The 19,754-nt window shown below is 38.9% G+C and overlaps 1 protein-coding gene across 2 annotated transcripts; it reads left to right on the plus strand.

Annotated features, from left to right (window-relative positions):
- Positions 1-610: 610 nt before the first annotated feature.
- cercam (cerebral endothelial cell adhesion molecule) lies at positions 611-19,582 on the plus strand. Of its 2 annotated transcripts, XM_077622508.1 has the most exons (13): positions 611-799; positions 10,242-10,493; positions 11,680-11,790; positions 11,919-12,036; positions 13,056-13,190; positions 13,264-13,468; positions 14,439-14,558; positions 14,627-14,703; positions 15,415-15,521; positions 16,514-16,646; positions 16,717-16,844; positions 16,913-17,116; positions 18,127-19,582. In XM_077622508.1, the coding sequence occupies exons 2-13, from the start codon at positions 10,285-10,287 to the stop codon at positions 18,362-18,364; spliced, it is 1,785 nt and encodes a 594-aa protein (XP_077478634.1). In that variant the 5' UTR covers positions 611-799; positions 10,242-10,284; the 3' UTR covers positions 18,365-19,582. The 2 variants fall into 2 exon arrangements, with proteins under 2 accessions (XP_077478634.1, XP_077478633.1); XM_077622507.1 differs by lacking the exon at positions 611-799 and having other exon boundaries at positions 9,868-10,493.
- The last annotated feature ends 172 nt before the right edge of the window (positions 19,583-19,754 follow it).

Raw genomic sequence — 19,754 nt, forward strand, 5'->3', positions numbered from 1 at the left:
CATACATTAGGCTTTCGACCTTTTCTTTTATTTTTATTGTTTTACAGATTACTATTATTTGAGATGCCAAAAAGTGCATTCGGCAAAAGATAAGAATAAAATAATGAATTGTTTTAGTTTGGTTTGAATCATTTTTTTAAAGTTCGCCATGCTTCAGGCCTGTTGTGCATGACATAATTCAAACATTTAAAGAGATATTACCAAATAGAATATTTTTTTGCAACAGGGAATTCTATTTGTTGACCGTAGACGTCTTTTTTTCTTTTAGTAATTCTTATTTCCAGGCTTGCATGAAGGCTTATGGGGGTGTTCATGTGCTGAATGTGCGTCATTTTTGCACGCTTACGCGGCCTGTCAGCACTCAACTTCCTGCTTTTCTACTCTTTGCCAAAGCAAAGTCGATACATCGACGTTGACCCGCTCGATATTTGCCATTTAAAGCAAACAGCCTTGATTAGATGTTCGACAAAGTGTAAATACCAATCGGGGTGGGCGTCCCACGACGTGGCCCCTGAACGCATCACGAGACCTGCGTCCACCCTGAAGCCTCTCCCACGTATCCCAACTAACCAGAATGCATTTCCTTCCTATTTTTTAACCCCCCACCTCCTTCTTACCTGTAGTGACACCCGAGAAAAAGCCAGGCCTCGGCGTGACGTGACGTGTGGTGACGTGACGAGTGGGAGTCTGCAGCAACAGATGTCCATACACAATTCTTGGTGGTCGTATTGGAGTGGACGCAAGAATTGCGTTTGGACAATCAGCCGCTAAAAGACCTTCGATTTGTCCTCGCAGGAAGGTAAGAAAAAAAAATACATGCTTCAAATATCATTTCAATGGAATATATCAATATATCTTAAAATGTAACCATCGAAGTCAGATTTTTTTCCATAAGAATTTGCAATGTTTTGCACTATGCCACTATTCAGTTATTTCCCAGCCCCCCCCCCCCACTCACATGTATTCCCCCAAGTTAAAACACTTAAATTGGCACTTATCTTAAACAAAAACATACTTACATGACTAGTTTTTAAGTCAAGCTAAAGTCTGTCAAAATTTCCAGAGCACCTCTTGAATCACATTATACATGAGAAAAACATAATTCACGATAACTATATATTAACCTTGCAAGGCAAACATGAGTAAGCATTAAGATTATTCCCCTCCAAATGATTTCTTAAGTCCATTAGTAGGACGCCATTTGTGCACCTGTCATTGGTTCACTTGCAGGCGCACAAAGGCTTTCCGATTGGAAGAAGGCAAAAAAAAAGACAGGAAGAAGAAAAAAAAGATCCTTTCCCCGTTTAAAGGAGAATACACGCTGCAGGTATCTTCGGCACTGTAACCTCAGAACGTCATTAAAACAAGAAAATGGCACTCTTAGCTCCATCTTTTTTTCTGCGCGTCCTGGGTTCTTTTCCCTGCTGCGTTCAAGTACCCCTCGGACAGCCTGGTACGCACGTTCGAATGTCGACCAAAAGGGGATAAAAAAGGGGAAAAATGCAAAAAAAAAATGCATTAGCTTCATCCTGACTGCCCCCCTTCTTGCCTTCCACGCCATCCTTCCCTCGTGGGTGTCGAGCTGTGACTGGGTGCGTGTCCGTGTGCCTCGCTGCCTTTTCTTGCTCCGACAATACGAGAGAGAGAGCGATAGGGGGAGAGAGAGAGAGAGAGTGGGGGAGAAAAAAAAAGGGGTAAAAAAAAAGAAAAGAAAAACGACGCAAGGCGCAGGGAGGAGCGCGGAGAGCCTCCTCGCTTGGTACTGAATTTGAATAACACCACGGGGTGATAAATGTCCATTGTACTGCTTAAGTCATGAATCTCGGCTGTCCTCTGTGACACACCAAACGCACGCACGCACGCGCACGCACGCCGACAGCTGCGACGAGAAGCCAGAAGCTCCTCTTAAAGACACAACCACCGTTTTTGCCTCTTTTTTTGTCATCATTTCTCGAAAAAAAGAGAGATGGAGATTACAATCCAGCCACTGTTTATTCTGCATGACGTGTGAGCGTGCCTCTCGCAACCAGGCACTTGCCACATAAAGTGTTGCCTTCAAGCGCCCTGAGGAGAAGAGAGGAGATTTGTATGTGCTTGCCAGGGCTTCTTGTTGCCGTTAGAACAAGTGCATTATGGGCGGTGACAGAAGACGTCTTGTCAAATGGGCAACTTTGTGGACGTGGATGATTGGCACGTGTGCAGCTGTCATACATTGGGGACAATTGGGTTATTATTGGGGGAAATAGGGAAGGTGACTTACATTTTATCACCTTTCCTGGGTAGCAAAAACTAACTTTTTACACATAGTACCAGAGAAATCAAATAGTTGGCATGTTAATACCACTTTGATGTCTAACAGTGAAATACAGAAGTGTATTAGGTCAAAATGTTCACAAAAAACAGTGTATTTGGCTATATTACCCAAAATAAACCATTATAAGACTATGCAGTTTGAACAAATTGCCAGGAAATGGGAACAAAAAGATGGACTTGATTATGATTAGAACATTTTGCGGAAAATGAATATTGTAATGTACAAATGCTTCATTACAATCCATTCTAAAAGCTTGGAGGAAAATGTATAAGAATGCAAAAGCTATGGAATTCACTAGCAAAACATGTTTTTACTGGATGAACAAAAATACACAATATGATGATAATGATGCAAAACTAACGTTATTCACTGTCGATAATTAAATTATCCTTCAAATGTTTGGCACAGGAAAGTTAAATAAAAAAATACTGTTGTGATAAAATGCATTGTTGTAATGAAGGATAATTTTGAAGCAACTGTAACATTGTTATTTCTTGAACTTGTCATAAGAACAGAATAAATGTATCACTTTCTTTTTTTTAATGAAAAACAATGACAAAAAAATCATCTCCTCATATAGTTTATTTATTTTAGAGGAAAAAAAAAGTCATTTAATTTGAACAAGAAATCAAACAACAACAAATTATAGGGCCATTCTTTAAAAAAAAAAGTGATACTATTAGGTTTTCGTATGTTAAAAAAAAAAATCAATACGGGAATAAATACCCTGTTGGGCCTGTTGACAATACACACATCGATACAAAGGCTGCAGAATCGATACTAAGATCCGCATCGATTCAAGTTCTTACCACTGCTAAACATGTGTTGTTGGCAATAGCTAACACAACATTAGGCACACTTTGAACACGATGTGATTCCATTGCATCATAGCAAAATTATTATATTAACCGAGCCTTCATCTTCATCATTTTGCAGCTGATGTGAATTGAGCCCCCCCCCCCAAAAAACCTCCAATCAGCAAACCCGTGTTTCTTATCCCAAAATAATTTTGTCCCATTCCAGTCTTGTCACTTCCAATTTACGTCACCATCCATTTTTACTTCATTTTCCATCAATGTTTAGCCCGTTTAGTGTCTCAGCACTTTCTAATGCTGAGTTTGTTTGAGGCCTCCATCCAAACTCCCCCTGGTTTCCCCCCCTTGCAGTTCTTCTTCTTCTCTCTTGTGTCTCTAATAAATCATGGTGACTGATCCTGCCCTGGGCACAGGGGGTCCTCCTCTTTAAAGCTCAATCCACCCCCCCTCCTTTCGGTCCTCCCCTTTTCATCTGCTGGAAGAAAGTGAGTTAACCTCTGGCGATCCACGGGGCCAGAGCCCCTCTTCAGCCGCAACGCATTCATCCAAGCGTTGCTCTTTTCTTGCGGCTTCCTCAAGTGGTGAAAAGGAAAAGTCTTGGTCCTCGCTTTCCTCACTTTTCATGCGCTGACTTCATCTCGCGAGGCTCCCACTTTCACCCTCACCTTGACACCCATTCTGCCCCCAAAACATTATTCCCATAGTTTATATCATATAATATACTTTGTATATTAAGTACGGGTTTATATAGTATCAAATACAATTGATCAATAGGAAAGCCACCCTCATTTGAAGTCATCATTTGACGTATATAGAATATATTCTGCTCACATGCTGTTTAAAATTGTTTTTTTTTCATTGCATCATTTTTTTTAAATAACATTTTTGATATTCATCAACAAAAATGTTAGTCTACTGCAGGGGTGTCAGGCCCGCGTTAACGTCAACTCGATTTCATGTGGGCCGGACCATTTTAGATATAATATTTAGATTTTTTTTAATGGATTAAAAGAACTAGATTAAAAGCCCTGAATATTCAGTTTTTATAGATATAAAACAATGTTTATTTTAGCTTTTTTTGTATGTATTTTTAGATTTTACAAAATGATTTTTGAACTAAAAACACAGAAAAATTGATTAAAAAAATGACAATTATTTATTTTAAAGGGGGGAAATGAGGAAATTTAATATACATCTATACTCTTCATTTTAATTTGATCCTAAAACAGAAAAACGGCACTCATGATTTACTTTCCCGGGCCACACAAAATGATGCGGCGGGCCAGATTTGGCCCCCGGGCCGCCACTTTGACACATTTTTTTTTCACTGTTTAGTCTTACTGTTTAAATATGTAATTTTTTAAATAATTTCTTATAATGAACTTTTCCTCCGTAACAGCGAGGCTCTTTTAAAAACAGGCAAAATTCCAATTTTTATTTTAAAATGACAATTCTTTTGGCTTAATCATCCATTTTTCATACTTCTTATCCTCACAAGGCTCACAAGCACACCTATATTCTATAAAATAACACCCCTTTTTTGCAATATTATTTTTTTCCTCTCCATTCCTCATTTAAAGGTTTCCCTCCTAACACCTCCATTTTATTAGAAGTTCCTAATTTTCCTATTTTCTTGTTATGAACCACTTTTAATAGCATCAATTAGCCACATTCCCTAATTCCACTGCTGCTACATTTGACTCAAGATGAACAGAAACAAGTCTGAATGGACAAATAGCATGAGAAAGAAATAATGTGGACTCAGTATTGTTGAATGGAGGCCTTTTGGCAAGCCATGCTCTTGGTGGTGTATAGTGGAAGTGTGTGGAAGTGTGTGTGTGTTTACACACACAAGCAGTAGGGGACTGCTGCACTGCACGCGGGGGCCACAGTGCCTCTCCCCATTCACAAATCAATGTTTAACCCGCTGGCCAAAAGGCTTGGCGGGGGAGAGGGAGGGTCGGTCAGCAGGGTGGGCCATCAAACCATCCTGTTGAGGGATGGACGAGCGACAGAGTCACAAAAAGAGAGAGAGAGAAGAAAAGAGAGAATAAATGCTGCATGGGAATTTGGGGGTAAAATCTCATTTCTTTCTTGCTGCTGAGCAAGCATGAGGTTTCCTGCTAACACTGTGGTTGTCTTTGTTGATGTTTAATTAACTCTTGGAATGGTGGTTAACTGGAACGTGCTTTTTTTACCACTCTATGAGAAAGTACTGGGTTATGTCATGTTATGCGTTGGTTCTAGCATCAATTAGGAATTTTTAGGAGGTGCATGGGTAGAAAATGAAATTGATACTTGAGTGATATTACCCAGATTATACTGAAACACGAAAAAATATGCTTCATTTACATCATTAGTTGTATTTACATCTGTGCAATATTTTAGAATCTGTGCAAGATTTTAGAATCTGTGCAATATTTTAGAATTCTGTGCAATATTTTAGAATTCACCTAGCTGGGATGTGACTTTTTATACTTTTATACTCCAATTTATGTTTTTTTTACTGGGAAACCACACTTTGAAAAGCACCAATTCCGTTATACGCAGCTGTGTATGATGACAATAAAGGCTTTTGATTTGATTCTATTTAGGCTGCTCAAACAACATTTTATTTCATTTTTCTTCGGACCATTTCCATGTTGGACTGTTTGATAAAAATGCTAAAATGGCACTTTAATTTCAGATTCATCTATTTTTTGGCAGACAATTGTTTCACACTATTCTTATCTTAGCAAATCAATGTATTTTCCAAAAAACAATACAATTATGACTAAAATCCTTTCAATATATATATTTTTGGTATCCGGGTAAATATTGCTATGAGATTATAATTAATTCCAAAGCTATATATAGTACATATTTACACACACAGACACACACCGTAATGGATGAAGAAAGTATCTCTTTCCTGTATGGTCACCCTTTCCTCCTTCTACATTTCAATTCGCCAACCACCCACCCACCCACCCAACCGACGCACCCCACTGCCGTCCCCCCACGCACAAACACACCTTCCTTCCTTCCTTCCTTCCCCCCATTCGCATTCTGCTGCCTAAACATGCCCCAGAATTCTTTGACATTGGCTGCACCGTTGCCTAGTAACCAAGGCGGATGGACAGCGTCATCCGCCAAAGAACGAGAAACGTAAAGCACGCAGGCCCCGATACATCAACTTTATATCTTAATCTATTCCAGCAGATTATACAAACACACCCTTTTAAAAATGAGCACAAGTTGACTACCATGCAAGCTCTATTATTATTTATTTTAAAATGATATCCATGTCAATTACACATTTTCTTTGGTGTATGCTCTTATAAATGACTGCAATTCAGATATATATTCAATAATGTTGAGTTTTTATGCTATGTAAAAAAGCTCAAAATGATTGAAAAAAAAGAAAATCAGAAGTCATGAAAACCAATTGCATAAAATAATGTATTTTTTGAAGCCACGCCCACAAAACATGGAAATAGTGAAAAGCAGTTAAATTCTCTACTAACATTTTCAGTCCTTTATAATTCTCATTTATTTTATTCCACATTTTGAATATATTTTGGAATAAATCCAATTTGACTACCCATAACGTGAAAACGTGCGAGCAAAGGAATTTAAATCTCATTATACAAGTATAATGACAATAAAAGTATTCAATTCAATTCATGTAACTTTGAAAGGCTTTATGCTTGTCTTGGAAATAACCGACGCGGATACGCCAACAAATTGCACACAAGTCTCCATGAAGTCAACTGGTACATGACACTAGTGAGATGCATGATGGGAGGTGGGCGGTAAGCCATCGCATCGGGGATGGGGCGCACCGAGCCAGTGAACGCTCTGGAGCTGCTGAGTAAGAGGGTACGTGTGTGTCTCGGACCCTGAGTGACAGCTATTGACCCGCCCCTGCCCAAAAGGCGTCTCTGTGGGAACGCTATTGATTATCGCCGTGGCAATAAAGGTCCCGGAAGCTCTGGAGAATGTCAGGGATCTCGGACGGAGGAGGCCCTGATCTCCACGCGCTCACAAAAGACACATTTTAACTTATGCGGACGAGCTTCTATAGCAGGGGTAGGGAACCTATGGCTCGGGAGCCACATATGGCTCTTTGGATGGGTGCATATGGCTCTCCACTAACCTGTGAGGTAAACTATGGAAACTGCTGGTGAGAAAGCGCAGGAATAGGAGCGTTACGTTAGTATTATGGCATTGACACTACCCCAGCGCCTTATAATCATTTTTTTTTCATTACACTTTTTTTGCATGGATTTTCTCATTGATACTCATTGATTAGCAACAACTTAACAATGTTGTGAAAATAATTCAGAGACTTTTTGTACTTTAAAAGTGGTGAAGTGACTAAAAAAAGGCACACATTTTCATGTATGTTGACTTTTAAATTCGGAGCATGGCTCTCAAGGATTAACATTTAAAAATATGAATTGTTTATGGCTCTTTCCATCAAAAAACATCGAAAAACATATGAGTAAATCCTTATTTTGTGAGGTGTTGGATTGAAATTGAATGCCTTTATTGTCATTATACAAGTACAATGAGATTTTGAAACTATACCATAAAGTGCACATGTAATAAGTAGTCAAGATAAATAGTCACCGATATAAGTATGTGTTTTGTGTACAACACATAAACAAAAGTGATTTGATTGATTGACTTATCATCTCCTGTATCAATTTCCTTTCCCCCCAAAATATATTCTGTATTTAATAGAGTAAAGCAGGGGTAGGGAACCTATGGCTCGGGAGCCATATGTGGCTCTTTCCATAGGTGAAAATCACTGGTGAGAGAACTGAGTCCCGAACGCACTGATAGGAGCGTCACAGTGGCGTTGACACTACCTGTACCCCTATTTTAATCATAATTTTGTTCTTTATTACTCTTCTGCATGCATGATCTCATTGATACTGATTTATTAGCAACAGCATAACAATGTTGTCAAAAGAATTCAGAGACTTTTTATACTTTAAAAGTGGTGAAATGACAAAAAACACTTCATGTATTTTTACTTTTCAATTCTGAGAATGGCTCTCAAGAAATAACATTAGAAAATATAATTTTTTTATGGCTCTCTCTGTCAAAAAGGTTCCCGACCCCTGGAGTAAAGCATCACGCAATAATACAAAGTTGATTTACCCCCCCCCAAAACAAGTTTAAATCAGATTTTTCAGGAAAATAAAATGGCACAAGTTCATTTTTTAAAATTCATCATGTGAGAAAAAACAATGACATCTCCAAAATGTAACTTCGGTTTCGAGCACGAAGTTTTTTCAAAGAACTCAAAACAAAACTATCAAAGTTTCAATCGTTTTGGCTCTCTTCAACCTTTCTTCAACCAAAGAGCAAAAACTTTTCCCCCTTTTGACGAAATCTAAACAAAGCAAATTGTGTTCAAATTAACGTGTGTAATATAAGTGAACTTTCCCTTGCAACGTGTCAGGTGAGGTCAAGTGAAGCGCTGGCCATTTTCATTCTCCCAACAATGATACATTTCATTCATTTTGTCCTGGGAGCCTTTCTCCAACTTTTTTTTTTTGCACACGGCTCGCTTTCACACAGCCGCACGCACCAACGCCGACGCCACCCTTGACCTCGCTGTGAAAAGTTGTGGCGCCCGAGGTTGAACTCTCTCAGCTCGCCCGCTCCCATCCAACGCTGGGAAAGTGGCCCCCTGACATACGTGCGCGGGTTAGTGCATGTGAGCGTGGCGACACTTGGGGTGCCGTGAAAAGCACAGTATTGACCCTCGACCTCTGACCTGTCCATGCAAATGTCCCCTTCAATGCCCACCGTTGCTATTGTTAGCCATAGCTGCCTTGGCTTATGCTTCAAGCCCGCCAACGGCGTTCAAATATATCACATCAAAATGGCATATGATTTTTTTTATATAATACCAAATCCAAACTACATATATGTATATATATATATATGTGTGTGTATATGTCTATATATGTATATAGTATATATGTATGTCTATATATGTGTGTATATATGTCTTTGTATATGTGTATATGTGTTTATATATGTATATATATATATATATATGTATGTATGTATGTATGTATATATATATATATATATATATATATATATATATATATATATATATATATATATATATATATATGTATATGTATATGTATATATATATATATATATATGTATATATGTATGTCTATATATATAGATATACGTATGTATGTCTATATATGTGTGTATATATGTCTATATGTGTATATATGTGTCTATATATGTGTGTATATGTCTATATGTGTATATATGTGTCTATATGTGTATATATATATATGTATGTGTATATATGTGTATATATGTGTGTATATATGTATATATATATGTGTGTATATATGTATGTCTATATATACGTATATATATATGGGTATATATATAACGTATATATATATGGGAAAAAAAAGTGTCAAGTATTGCCACTGTTTCCAAAATTCTACCAGGGTCTGTAAACTTGAATAAATAATGCAAACAACCTTATTAAATAATAATTTGTTATTCGATTATCAGTATTTTGTGTATATGCATTATTTTGTGTATATGCATGCGTAGATAAAATCAGAATGATAATAAATAATTGCATAAGTCACTCAGTCATTGAACTGCAGTCAGATGTCAACTTCTAAAATAGGCAAACCACGCCTCACCGTGGCCAGACCACGCCAATGCAGCCGTCGTTTCCTGTTAAACGTCACTTTCAATCTCGCCTTTTCCTAATGCTGGAATTTGCTTCAAACATGACACGATTTCTCCTTTCCAACTCAAAATCTCGCCCTTCTTTAAAATGTAGTCACAATTGCACTCGATTTATCATGCCTGATCACAGAAAAACAACCAAATAGAATGCTAGATCCAGCCCAATCCAAAAACAAAAAACTTGGACGCTGTTATTGGCATTAGTTGTTACATGTCTGGGAATTGTAAACCGAGAACGGAGGGGAAATGTTCCAGCTTGTACGCTGGAAAAGGGGCTTGGAAATTCGGGAATGCCCTCTTTTTTTCTCTCTCTCTCTCTTTTTTTGGACTGCTGACGCGTCCTCCCTGTTTTCTCCCTTTTTTCTTCCTCCCAGGAGAAGAAGACGGAAGGAGGACAAGGCGCACTTTTACGTCGCTATGCTCCACCGCTACTTTATTTGGGTCCTCGTTGCGTTGGTGTTCCCGGCCCGATGCTACTTTTCCGAGGAGCGATATCCCGAGGAGTCGAGAATGCAGCCCCCGACGGTGGTGGTCGCCATCATAGCCAGGAACGCCGCTCATTCCCTGCCCTACTATCTTGGAGCTCTGGAGAATCTCGACTACCCGAAAAATCGCATATCTGTCTGGTGGGTGGCCTTCTTCTCCGCATTTAATCCAGTTAATCCACATTTAATCTATGAATTAGTGTGCCTAATCCCCGTGGATGCAAAACATATGGCCACTAAAAGTTCACTTTTATCTTCTGTCAAGTTGGAGGCCCTAAATTCTTGTGTTTTGGGGGTTTTCAAATGTATTAGGAATAATTGAGTAGGCTTTTTAGAATGAGTTTTTCTTTGAGAGGACAAAGAAATATGTATGCCTCACTGATTTGATTTTTTTTTAATTGGAAACATCTCCCTGTGAAGTTCTGGCAGCTGCAGCTTCCTGTTATGCTCCAAAAACTTTAAAATGTTCCTCTCTGTCATTGTTGAGTGACCATTTTGGAAGTGTATACGTATACATCATCTTGTGGTTTAGGTGGCTCTAGTTCACGGGTGTCAAAGTGGCGGCCCGGGGGCCAAATCTGGCCCGCCGCATCATTTTGTGTGGCCCGGGAAAGTAAATCATGAGTGCCGACTTTCTGTTTTAGGATCAAATTAAAATGAAGAGTATAGATGTATATTAAATTTGCTGATTTCCCCCCTTTTAAATCAATAATTGTCATTTTTTAATCCATTTTTTCTGTGTTTTTAGTTCAAAAATCATTTTGTAAAATCTAAAAATATGTATAAAAAAAGCTAAAATAACCATTGTTTTAGATCTATAAAAACTGAATATTCAGGGCTTTTAATCCATTTATAAAAAATAACAAAATCAAAATATTATATCTAAAATGGTCCGGGCCGCATGAAATCAAGTTGACGTTAATGTGGGCCGCGAAACAACCTGAGTTTGACACCCTTGCTCTAGTTAAATCACAATTCAGAGTTTAAGAACTGAAATGGATGTGGGCCGAGGTCATTTATTTATTTATTTGGTTACAATAATTAAAAATCCTTGCATGTAAACACACCACAACAGATTATAGCCATAGGATCATTTTTCTCCATTTTCCCTAGGCACACTTTTTGCATTGACATACTATTTGATATTAGGGAAAGTAAATTTGAAATATTTACACTGATCAAAAGCCAGTACGAATTTGGTTAGCCAATTGTGCGTGTTTCTCTTTTACATCTTGACTCAATTTTTTTTGGTATGTGCTTTCGTTTTTTTTTTGTTTTTTGTTGTTGGTTTTTTTCATATTGATTGCTTTTATTTGTGACCGCTCAGGGCAGCCACCGATCACAATGCAGATAACACCACGGCCATCCTGAAAGAGTGGCTGACCGTCATGCAGAAATTCTACCATTACGTGGAATGGCGACCAATGGAGCAACCCGTGTAAGACGACATTTCCACCGCACGTCAAATCACGCTCAAATTCAAATGGAAATATGTTATTGCCATCTGTACCTGTCTGATTTTTTCTCCCACTGAGAACGTGAGTGGTCAAAAATGGCTCCTTTCAGGTCCTACGTGGGAGAGATGGGCCCCAAACATTGGCCCAACACCAGATACGAGTACGTGATGAAGCTGAAGCAAGCGGCGCTCAACTTTGCCAGAAAACGCTGGGCCGACTACATCTTGGTACGGAACGGGAAGTTGACATTAATGCTTTTATTTGATTTCACGGGCATTTTGTGAGTTCTGTCGTTCTTAGTCGCAGTCATATTCGTTCTTTCGCCCCCTGGAGTGAAAACCGCGCCGTCAATGGCAGCCAATGAGTTAACAAGGAACCTTAAAATACCCCAAAAACCAACACGAAGTTATCCGGAAATGACCAAAATTGCACAGAATGAAACCAACACACAGCAATCCTCCCCAAATCAATAGGAAATGATGCAAATGTACATAAAGGACCCGAAAGTGCCCTGAAATAACGAGGAATTGACACCAAATGAACTCACTGCCTGCCATTGACAACAATAGAGGTCCAATTTAGTTCAAATGGATTTGGATGCTCATCATTCGGCGCCATTGACGTCTTGCGCCGTCAATAGCGGCCATTAAGTTACCTTTTTATGGCCAAAAATAAACTGATTCTAGCTCGCATGCGATTTAATTTTGACTTTGACACCCCCGGTTTATACTTATATTGGATTGGATAACTTTATTCATCCCGTTTTTGGCAAATTTCGTTGTCACAGTAGCAAGAAGGTGAGAATACAGACACAGGAAAAGACATTTTAGACATAAATAGATAGGTAATAAGTAAGTTAATAAATAGATACATGAATAAATATATAAATAAATAAGCATGTTGCTGAAATATATATATATATATATACATATACACATACACATACATATACACATACACATACATATATATACATATATATATATATATATATATATATATATATATATATATATACATATACACATACACATACACATACATATACATATATACATATATACATATATACATATATACATATACATATACATATACATATACATATACATATACACATACACATACACATACATGTATATAAGCACATATATACATACATACACATAGATGTACATGCATGGATACGGTAGGTCTTAACACTCAGCCATTTTTTTTGTTAAATTGTCGTTATTTCCCGCTGCAGTACGCGGACACGGACAACATCCTCACCAACCCCAACGTCCTCAATCTCCTGATCGCTGAGAACAAGTCAGTCATCGCGCCCATGCTGGATTCTCCGGGTGCGTACTCCAACTACTGGTGTGGAATAACACCGCAGGTGAGGCACGCATCCGTTGCCCAGAAGAATCTGTTTTTCTTTTTTGTTTTGAATTCTCAAGTCGTCCATTAAGGGTTATTATCGAAGGACCGCAGAGTATTTCCCCACCCGCCACCGCCAGCGCTTGGGCTGCTTCCCTGTTCCAATGGTGCATTCCACCATGCTCCTGGATTTAAGGAAGGAGGGCATGAAGAAGCTGGCTTTTTACCCTCCTCACAAGGAATATTCCTGGCCCTACGACGACATCATCGTCTTTGCCTTCTCCTGCCGATCCACAGGTTTCGTAAAGCAATCCCATACCTGTCAACTTGTACTTTTTCCCCGTTTTTTTTGAACATTTCAAATTGAGGGACACATTAGTCCCTCGAATATCGCGGTTAATGTAGACCACATGTGTCAAACTGTCGGCCCGGGGGCCAAATCTGGCCCGCCGCATCATTTTGTGTGGCCCGGGAAAGTAAATCATGAGTGCGGACTTTCTGTTTTAGGATCAAATTGAAATAAAGAGTATAGATGTAGATTAAATTTCCTGATTTTCCCCCTTTTAAATCAATAATTGTCATTTTTTAACCCATTTTTTCTGTGTTTTTTGTTCAAAAATCATTTAGTAAAATCTAAAAATATATTTTAAAAAGCTAAAATAAACATTGTTTTAGATCTATAAAAAACTGAATATTCAGGGCTTTTAATCCAGTTCTTTTAATCCATTTATATAAAAAAATCTAAATATTATATCTAAAATGGTCCGGCCCACGTGAAATCAAGTTGAAGTTAAAGCGGCCAGCGAACCAACCCGAGTCTGATACCCCTGATGTAGACCAAACATGGCCACGATAATTGAAAAATGGCGAAGTAGGGTCACCTCTATTATACATTTTTTCCCCTTCAGTGCTGAGTCCAAGTAGCAAAAGTGGCTTATGAGTTTCAGCATGGATTTTCACATTTGTATGTACTTAAAAAACATTTTTGAAAAAAAATAATTAATAGCGGGCAAAAATCGCAAGGTAGTGAATTTGCGATAAGTGAAGACGTGAAAATCGAGGGATTACTGTAAAAACTTTCCTACAGGATTTTTTTTAAGTACGTTTTTTTTGTAAAACTGATCTCGTTTTACCCATTTCGGCTCTAATCCGGATCATCTCGGTCACTGGTAGCAGACCAAAACGTCATCATAGATTGCTAATGTTGTCATACCTTTTCACTATTTAAATACTCATTTTATTGTTATTTTTTGTCTCCTTATTGCAGCCATCCAGATGTACTTATGCAACCAGGAGCGCTACGGCTACTTGAATATCCCAGCTAAACCTCAACACACGCTGGAGGATGATCGTCTCAACTTTGTGCACGTCCACTTGGAGTCCATGAGTAAGAATCCAAAAATCCAAAATCTCCTTTCTAACGCACAGCACAATAAGAAAATGTGTCTTTTGCAGTTGATGGTCCTCCCATGAAAGCTTCTCAATACGTCCACATGTTCCCCAAGCAGAGAGATCTCATGGGCTTTGATGAGGTAATGTAAGTACATTGCCATAAGAATTATCAGTTATCATAACATTGCGGAGGACTTGAGGAACTTTGGGGGCTCACTTTTTCGTTAATTAGTGTATTCATTTTTCAAGAATCAATCACTTTATTGTGTTTATGCACATTTTCGTGGGAATTAGTTAAACTGACTGTAGGCGTGTCGTGAAATATGTATAATATTTTTACCCCAAAACTCTAACAATCCTCATACCTTCAGGCTTTTTTGAGGCAAAATGTGAAATTTAGAGCAGTTTATTTCAGACTATTAAGAGTAAAATATTCATATATATTTTTCTAAATGAACAACTGGAAGTCATCACACTTTATTGGACATTTATTGTGTAAACTATCTAGTGTATATAATAAATTAGTCTTACATTGATTTAACATGGCATGAATACGTTTTTTTAAATATTATTGCATGTTTTTATTTCATATTATCTATCTTATTTACATTTATGAAATTGAATGACACAATTACATTGACACAATCACAATTCCCCCAAGTATTTTTTGACGATTATGAATGTTTTCTTTTTGTTTTTTCAGTTGATATTTGCCTCCACCTTTATTATTCCTAGACATACCAACATTAAAAAGTTCCAAAAACACATTAATGTCCATAAATAAAAGTCAATAACTATATAAAATTGCTACTAGGCTATCTTACGTACTAGCAACTTTGGCTTTTCCCCAGATCTATCTGATTAATCTGCGCCGACGCCCTGACCGCCGAGACAGGATGTTGTTCTCCTTAAACGAGCTGGAGATCGACGTCAAGGTGGTCGACGCCGTTGACGGAAAGTAAGTATGCTCGATTTTCCCCTTCATCTCTCTGAGGAATAGTGTCGTGGTTAAGAAATCAACAAGGATCGCCTTTTGTTATCTCATTATCACCTGGTTTGGTCCCCGGATGTTTGGTCCCCGGACGTTTGGTCGAGCGGACGTTTGGTCGAGCGGACGTTTGGTCGAGCGGACGTTTGGTCGAGCGGACGTTTGGTCGAGCGGACGTTTGGTCGAGCGGACGTTTGGTCGAGCGGACGTTTGGTCGAGCGGACGTTTGGTCGAGCGGACGTTTGGTCGAGCGGACGTTTGGTCGAGCGGACGTTTGGTCGAGCGGACGTTTGGTCGAGCGGACGTTTGGTCGAGCGGACGTTTGGTCGAGCGGACGTTTGGTCGAGCGGACGTTTGGTAGAACGGACGTTTGGTCGCCGGGTTCGCTCACTGTCAAATTATGACAGAGTTTACTGTTGATATTTTGATATTAGATATTTAGATATTTAACTCACTCTCTCTCTCATGATTATACTTTTGAGAGCTGGTTTCAACAGTAACAACCCGGCGACCAAACGTCCGTTCTACCAAACGTCCGTTCTACAAAACGTCCGTTAGACCAAACGTCCGGTCGACCAAACATCTGGGGACCAAACGTCTTTCGACGAAACGTCCAAGTACCATTCCAACGCTTCCTTCCATGCTTCGTAAAGCTGTGTTGATTACGATGTATACAGGCCACAATCCATTGGGTGTATAGACAAAAGAACTACATATCCCAGCAGTCACTGCGCAGTACTTTTTCTACGGGGAAAATAGTAGAGTCGGGGATGGTGTACCCTATCGACTGATTTATTTTATTTTATCATGATAACAATTTTAGTATTGGTCCATATATAAAGCGCACTGGATTATAAGGCGCCCTGTCTATTTTGGAGAAAATGTAAGACTTTTATGTGCGCCTTATAGTCGGTATTTGTGGAAATACGTGCCGCTACGATATTAAGTGCGTGTCTTGGCAGTGCACTGAACAGCAGCGACATCAAAATTCTGGGCGTGGACTTGCTTCCCGGGTATTATGACCCGTTTTCTGGACGCACCCTGACCAAAGGCGAAGTGGGCTGCTTCCTCAGCCACTACTACATCTGGAAGGAGGTACGACGAAGCGAGCGTGACGAACGTGGAAAGGAGAGAGTGCTTAGCTGGAGTTGTTTTTTTTGTCCAGATGGTGGACATGCAGCTGGACAAGGCCTTGGTGCTGGAGGACGACGTTCGTTTCCAGGCCAACTTCAAGCGACGAGTCCTGACGCTGATGGAGGAAATCGAGCAGGTGGAGCTGGACTGGGACCTCATGTGAGATATTTTATTATCTCTTCCAAAGGGAAATATGAAGAGGAGATTAAGTTGTTTTTTTGGTGCAGATACTTTGGCAGGAAGCAGGTGAACCCTAATAAAGAGGAAGCGGTGGAGGACGTCCAGAACTTGGTGTTTGCCGACTACTCCTACTGGACGCTCTCCTACGCCATTTCCCAGCAAGGTGCTCACAAGCTACTCAATGCCGAGCCACTTTCCAAGATGCTCCCCGTCGATGAGTTTCTCCCTATTATGTACGACAAACATCCCAAGTACGTACGCTAATTTCTTTGCAAGCCGTTGATACTTTTTTTTCTCCTTTTGAGTCCAAAGTAAACTGCAAAGCTTTCCTTTTTTGAACCTTTCCGCGTGGCCAGACCACAAAGTCAATTATTTTTATACGGTATGGCAGAAAAACAGAGGCCAATCGTTGCATTTCTGGGAATAACTTTTTGCGATTTCCGAACCCTGCGCTTTACACAATATTTTCTATTTGTCATAAAGCGTTCATATGAGTAAAGTTCATCATGAATTGGTTTAGTGCAGGGGTGTCAGACTCGGGTTGGTTCGCGGGCCGCTTTAACGTCAACTTGATTTCACGTGGGCCAGACCATTTTAGATATAATATTTAGATTTTTTTATAAATGGATGAAAAGAACTGGATTAAAAGCCCTGAATATTCAGTTTTTTATAGATCTAAAACATTTTTTAAGCTTTTTTTTATGTTTTTAGATTTTACAAAATGATTTTTGAACTACAAACACAGAAAAAATGTATAAAAAATGACAATTATTGATTTAAAAGGGGTAAAATAAGGACATTTAATATACATCTATACTTTTCATTTTAATTTGATCCTAAAACAGAAAGTTGGCACATGATTTATTTTCCCGGGCCACACAAAATGATGCGGTGGGCCAGATTTGGCCCCTGGGCTGCCACTTTGACACCTGTGGTTTAGTGAATGAATTTGAAACTGATTCCTGTTTAAATGATGCTTTCTTTTCCTCGCCGACTCATTGCTATAGCAAAATGTTTGCAGATTTTGTTAGTGTGAGCCTACTTTTTTATTTATTTTTTACTTAACAGCACAATATGTTTACAAGAAATGTTGCCTGTTGCAAATTCAACCAAATTGCAGAAGAATTCCATAAAACACAATGAGTGTGTGGAATGAAATACTTAAATGGACTCCACACATTCCTATTTATCTCTCAAATGTCTCTATTTCGAGATAAAAAATGAAAATATTTGAACGATTTGACGCCTTTTGTGTTCACAGCGAGGACTACAAGTCCCACTTCCTCAACCGGAATTTACAAACCTTCAGTACCCGCCCTCTCCTGGTGCAGCCTTGCCACTACGCCGGCGACCCCCAGTGGGTGAGCGACACCGAGACGTCCACGCTGTGGGACGACGACGCGGTGCGGACCGATTGGAGGGGCTCCCACAAGACCCTCAAGGGGGGCGTGGCACCGCCGCCCCAGATGCTGTCGGCGTCCTACAAGGACGAACTCTAAAGCGGCCAGAGACGATCGAGAGGTGAATATTACGGGGACGACGTTTTCATTTTTCATGACGACCCCCCCGTGTGCTTTAAAGCGTGACTTTACAGAAAAACACGCTCGCGATGACATGGTTGAGGAGAATGGCGGCGTTTGGTGGTGTTGGGCTGCCTTTTTATTTTTCTCCGTCAGGGACTGGTACTGATATGACTTGCACAAAAAAAAAACACATTTCTGAATGTGTGCTTGTAGTAAACTATCGAATTCAACGTACATGACCAAACGTACCTCATATTTTTCAAGTATAAACACATATGTACACTTACCATTGGAAATGATGATGTCATCAAAAAGAGACATTTCCAAATTCATAAGATTTTTAATGAAAATTTCAGGACAGGGTCAAAATCTTTTTTTATTGTTATTATTGTAGTTGTCAAGGGAATGATGATAAGAAATCTACATTTGATAATGTATCATTTCTAGAGGTTTTCAGATATAAATGATGGTCATGTTTAGTTCATACTCGGTACAGGAAAAGACCAAAGGACAAATCATGATAATGGTTTGTGAACATTAATTTAATGCGCACACTTACCGTATTTTCTCGTTCATACGCCGTATTTGTCGCTAAAAAAATAATGACAATCAAGGGTACGGTTCATATGCGCACAAATTAGACTTGATATGACAAAAACAAAAGGCCATAACGCAAGACAATGCGGCCGATATGGTCATTTACTTCAAATTAGAGAAAAGATAAACAGATAAAACGCTAACCTAAAATTATTTTGACATCAATGAATGAAATTCAAGATTTTTTTTTTATCTTGCATAAAACATTGAGAATCGGGGGGCGTCTTATACGAGAGAAATTGTAAAATTCAACGATTTTAAGGCTATTTTAAAGGTGCGGCTTATACGTGGATGCGACTTATATGCAAGAAAATACGGTAATTTCTTTTTTTGGAAGCAACGATCAATTGTTTTCATATTAAGACATCAAGTATGCAGGAGAGTGCAACAGGACGAATCGTTTTTTACTGAGTGAATAATTGTGCTATTAAAACACAATTAGCAATAGCATTTATATTTCTGGCTCCCTGCAAAGAATGTGGCACTGGGCTACTTTTTTATTTATGTCCGCATTATGTGCCAGCTTCTCGGTTTGTTAACAAACTAAGCATGCGGCTCTCGTGCAGCTGAATAACAAACATGGGAATGTCATTTTTAATATGCAAAATAGTTTTTAATGCACTTCAATGTCATTTTTGCATTTGATCCTCTCCTATTGTGTTAATGTTGAAATTCGTATTGAACAAAGTGATTCATTTGAGGGCCAAATATGGAATTTCTTACAAAGAATTGAAATAAAAAGACAAGTAGTCTTGTTCGAAAGGGGAGG

The sequence above is a fragment of the Stigmatopora argus genome, chromosome 16, assembly GCF_051989625.1.
Source record: "Stigmatopora argus isolate UIUO_Sarg chromosome 16, RoL_Sarg_1.0, whole genome shotgun sequence".
Classification (NCBI taxonomy): domain Eukaryota; kingdom Metazoa; phylum Chordata; class Actinopteri; order Syngnathiformes; family Syngnathidae; genus Stigmatopora; species Stigmatopora argus.

Excerpts from the sequence above, each read along its gene's own strand:
- cercam (XM_077622507.1), top strand. The coding sequence starts at position 10,114 with ATGTTCCAGCTTGTACGCTGGAAAAGGGGCTTGGAAATTCGGGAATGC. Across the intron at positions 12,037-13,055 it reads GCTGGGCCGACTACATCTTG|TACGCGGACACGGACAACAT; the intron begins GTACGGAACGGG and ends TTCCCGCTGCAG. Across the intron at positions 15,522-16,513 it reads GTCGACGCCGTTGACGGAAA|TGCACTGAACAGCAGCGACA; the intron begins GTAAGTATGCTC and ends GTGTCTTGGCAG.